Source organism: Etheostoma cragini, chromosome 2 (genome assembly GCF_013103735.1).
Source record: "Etheostoma cragini isolate CJK2018 chromosome 2, CSU_Ecrag_1.0, whole genome shotgun sequence".
Lineage (NCBI taxonomy): Eukaryota > Metazoa > Chordata > Actinopteri > Perciformes > Percidae > Etheostoma > Etheostoma cragini.
In genome coordinates, this window is record NC_048408.1 from 22,514,826 (window position 1) to 22,519,792 (window position 4,967).

The 4,967-nt window shown below is 39.0% G+C and overlaps 1 protein-coding gene across 1 annotated transcript in view; it reads right to left on the reverse strand.

Moving 5' to 3' along the window:
- Positions 1–4,967, reverse strand: part of LOC117958762 (complement C3-like) — a 155,296-nt gene that overhangs the window by 135,529 nt on the left and 14,800 nt on the right. The window contains exons 23-30 of the mRNA XM_034895388.1: positions 4,816–4,959; positions 4,620–4,683; positions 4,428–4,517; positions 4,043–4,249; positions 3,631–3,706; positions 3,339–3,498; positions 3,126–3,221; positions 1,232–1,382 (exon numbers count right to left, since the gene is read on the reverse strand). Coding sequence (XP_034751279.1) covers positions 1,232–1,382; positions 3,126–3,221; positions 3,339–3,498; positions 3,631–3,706; positions 4,043–4,249; positions 4,428–4,517; positions 4,620–4,683; positions 4,816–4,959 — 988 coding nt within the window. The remainder of the gene's footprint in view (positions 1–1,231; positions 1,383–3,125; positions 3,222–3,338; positions 3,499–3,630; positions 3,707–4,042; positions 4,250–4,427; positions 4,518–4,619; positions 4,684–4,815; positions 4,960–4,967) is intronic.

Below are 4,967 nucleotides of genomic sequence, written 5' to 3' on the forward strand. Positions count from 1 at the left end.
TGACCTGCCCGGCAACAAGATGTCCACATTCAGATCATACTCTGGTTCTTTAGCAGAAGCCCAGTACTCTGCTATAGCCTGGTACACTATTATAGTAGCCTAAAAAGGAAAAGAGTGAGGAAGGGGAACAATATTTAGATGAAAAAAAGGTTGTGAGCTAACATAAGCTGCAGGTATCAAGCTGGAGAATGGGTTCTGTGTTACCTGAGTTGATCCATAGCCTCCGCCCACCTTCTGCTGTGTGTTGAACCATCTCACAACAGATCTGGCTTCTTCAAATGCCTTTATTAACAGAATGCAAGTCAATGGTTCAAATTCTCTGTGGTTGACTTCACTTTAAAGACTGTAGTAAAATTAGAGATAAGTGCTGATTCTGTTAGAGTTATAGTTTAGATTTAAATTTGCCAGTTTCAAAAGCCTACTATAAAGCTTCTACACGACTGAGAGACATTCAGTCATTTACTAACTTTTGTTTCCAGATTTCTTTGAGTGAGGTAGCATTGATGAGGACTCAGTTGTACGTTTTCTATAGTATGACATTGTGGTAAAAAAACACAAGTGGGACACACTCACCTTGGCCTTGACCAGAGCCAGAAGAGCATAAGCTGTGGCCTCCAGTGTGTAAACGTGTCCTGTAGAGACTGGCCAGTGGGATTTGTCTGAAAAAGGCACACACAAATGTATTTTTAGCACAATGTTGTACATGAAACCAAATGAATTCCACAATCCCTCATCCCTATTTGATATTATTATATTCTAGTTAATATTATGTTTAAGTTTCACTTAGCTTTTTTATCCTTCTAAGGTCATTTAGTCCTTAAAATCATAAATTTACATAGAGGCTTGTGCTTATGACAGCCCGACAGAGAAAGGAATTTTAAGGTAGATACAGATATCGATATTAAAAAATTAAATAAAAAAATTGATATTTGGTTTTAAAGCCTTACACATTAACATATTATATTTAGTGAATTTACGGTATCTACAGTATACAGTATATGTTTATTTTATATTTTGGTGGCAGTATCTCAGTCCGTAGGGAGTTGGGTTGGGAACCGTAGGGTTGCTGGTCCCTGTATTGTTCTAACAACAGCATACCTTGTGTGTCGGTCAGGCTCTAATAAACATATTATAGTTGTTATTCATGGATGTATTATATTTGAATATATATACCACACCATATACCATTATTATGTACTATTAGTTTAATAATGTTGCTGTGTGACAACACCTGGGGAAGCAAAGTTGTTGAGGATGTCTTTGTTCAGTTTGTTTTCATTGGCCAGGGCATATGACGTCACAGCAACAGCATATGAGTAGGTGAGGTGGGGCAAACGTCTTTCCAGATAGGCCACAGCTTTGTCTATACTGGCTGGCAGACTCTGAACAGAAGGAAAAGACGAAGGAAGGAGAAAGGAGAACAATGGGAGAACAGTCGGATAGCAGTAATCCACTTATTTCAATCCATATATGTTCAGGAATGATCCTGGGAGAATAGCTGAGACTGGAGTGTCCCCTCTCTCTTCTGTGTCTTATGAGCTATACTGAGCTGATTTAGCTTTCAAAACAGACAACTCCACACAGTATCAGCCTTCCAAAGCAAGTGTTACGCAGCAGGAGGTTTTAGTGCCTCTATTTTATATGTCACCAATTCAGTTGTTAATCTCACATATATCATACTTTCGGCATTTGGACATGTGCAGGAGAAAAAGACTTTTCTGGTAGTCCTCTCATTGTTTTAATAGCTTCTAACTGAATTCCTTCCTGTTTGAGGTGTAGTATCTACAGTATATCTGCTTTATTTTATGTTTCATGTCTGCTTATAGGAGTCATGTTAAGTATATATACAGTGTATGTATACATAATATACAGATATATATATTTATAATTTAATATAAAAGTAGGCAGCAGCAGAACAAAAACATTGACCCATCACCAACGTAAGATAACGTCGAAAACACACTATTTCAAAAATATCAGTGGTTTCTGGGTAATGAAAAAATACTTTCAATGAGCATGTAGTTCCGCGCACAGTTGAGTCTGTAATGTGGCACAGGATACATACACGTACACAATGCTAACATAATGTGGTCATATGTGGCCAGGATCACCTACTTATGTGGTCTTAGTGATCCAACCTCAGTGTGTCCTCAATGCAAGCCTCATTCACAACTGTATTCAGAGCTGTCCACTTATAAGATCTGAAGAAGATTATAAGATCACTCAGTGCAGATTTAAATACATGGTGGAAACGGGGTCTGTGACGTAAAGTGAGATGTCTTTGTCAGTCTGGTATAATATTTTAAAGTGTGGATGTAGAGTGTAGAAGAGTGGTCCGTTTTTACTCGCACAACAATGAGTACACTTGTTGAAGGATTCACTGTGTCATCATTGGATTTTTGTTTTCATACAAATGCAAGAGCAAGGTTTGACATGCAAATGAATCTCAGCGCAAATTCCTTCAGGAAGACTTTAAATAAACTTGAACTTAAACCCAATCACCATTATATCTCCCTAAAACTATTCAGCTGTTAACAGGCGTTCACTCTTCAGCAAACCAACCAGAATTGGTCACAGAATTCATGATCCAATCACAGCATGACATCCTGCTTTAAATGTCTTCTCTCCTTGCTATCAGCTGTCTTTTAAGGTAAATGTGCAACCCTCCTCCTTGACTTCACCTCCGGGCATCGTTAACAACGGCAACCGGGTTCTGGCTTCTCTAGCCCTTTAAAATATGTTTTAACGAAGGTGTCTAATCCCCAAAGACTCTGCATTTCTTAATATGCACATGTCCAATAAATCTTTGCATATTTGTAACAAAGTGTCTCCTGATTGAAATGACTTTTGTCTTCCTTTGTCTAAAAAAAAAATTTACCAATTTAAAAAATGATAGACCTTTCCCTGTTCTTATTGGAAATTGCATTGTGTCCTGTGCAAGTAAAGCTTGACAGGAGACTGGAGTAGCAAAAGTAACTAAGGCGGCTTTGAAAATTGTCAGTTGCTTTATAGTGATTTAGTGCTTCAATCTTTGTTTTGCTTCTCACTGGTGTGGAGCTAGTAAGTGAAGAAATAAAAGAGGTGAGGGAGGAAGAGAAAACATTGTTTCAATGTGAGGTACTCACATTAACACTGTCAGCACATAGTGTGCGGGACTCCTGCATGGCAATAAGGCAGAAGGCCGTCATGGAGGCATCTGACTCTCTTCCTACCGTCCCACCCTACACACACACACACACACACACAAATAGTTTTCGTAATATAAGGATTTCATCTCAATTGGCTATTGTTGTTGCACCAAGATGAAGAATTTATGTAAATGAAATCAGTACACGCACACGCATTGCGTTACTTAACACAAATCCAATCTCTCGAAACATTCCGTCAGGTTGCTGTGCCTTGAGAATCAGAAACTTGATGGCTTCACAGATGTGTTCACTTTGCACTTCCACCAGAGTGTTCGCCATGGCAAACACCTTGGCAACATAAGCTGTCAACCTTAGAGAGGAGGGGAAGCTTAGTTTGATTTATTCACACATGATAAATACCATCCTTACATTGTGAGAATCTACTTTAGAGGAGGATGTCCAAACAATTACATATGAGTTCATGGATGTTTGGATGCCTCACCAGGTGCTGCTCTCTTTTTTCATCCACACAGCAAAAGAGCCATCATTTTTACGGTAGGCAAGCTCATTCTGGTAACCTGGACACAAACAACACACAACCAGTTTGAAAAGTCCTGTTACATTCTGTGATTATAGCATCTTTCATATGATTCTCCTGGCATAGGTTTTTGTTTGTACTGACAACCCTGGTTAAAACATGGTCTATGAGTCTATGGGTTGCTGTCAGACTAATAATTCTCAGGGTATCTAGCTTTTATATGTGGGGCCAGGATATGTCATGCATTACTGTCTAGCACACTGCCTTTTTGATACCAATGCTGCAAATCAGAAACTTTAATATCCCACACAAAGTGGAATCAATCAATCATTAAGATTTCTGTTCTCCGTGCTAATAAACACATTTTTGAGCCCACCAGTCTTGATGTATTGGAGGGCTTCGCCACGTTTCTGAAATCCCACAGTTTCCCACTGGTTGGTTTTATCCAAATATGTGGCTGCAATGACCGGTAGGGTCATGCCAGCCATGTTCTGCTCTCCGCAACCGCCGGGCTGGACAATAAGGGTACCCATAGAATTCCCACTAACGGCATTCTCCACCAGTGCAGACACTTGTTCTCTCCCTGCACACAAATTTACATACACACACAAGACAAAATGTCAATACAAATCAAACAATTAAACAAATATGAAAAGGTTCTTACAACTAGTGAGGTGGTCATTTACAAATTTGCACCTTTGGGGAGTTCATTTGTAAAAGCACTTTATGACATAACATGCCGGAATTATAACATATCTGACCTGTTACAGAGATCTGTGTGCTAGTAGGTGTGTTTTGAACCAAATCTTTTAAAGAAATTCCACTGTTGAGAATTACTTCTTGTTTACCACCTAAAGGGAGAAACAGTGGGCAAGTTGGGAGATTAGGTAACAAATGGGAAAAATATATTACTAAATGACTACATAATGTGGCTATTTAATGAATCAACTCACCTACACCTTTATGAGTGGGGTCTAGAATTATAATCTGAGGAGATTTAACCAGTACGCCTTCAGGCTGGAAAAAACAACAGTGAGGACAAACATTAGAAATTACAACTATTTTGGAGCCATCTTTTCTGTCTGATGATTGATTCCTTTAACTGACTTTAACATAGGACTTTGCTGTGACGGAGTCTGTTTCTCTTACCACCACCAGCAGCTTCTTCATGATTCCATCATTGAGCGAAGAATCTTTAACAGCTGCTTTGACCTCAATGCTAAATGTTCCTTCTTTCATGGGAATAATGATGAAAGGTACAGCTCGTGTAGTTTGGGCCCCCATTTTGACTTCCTGGCGAT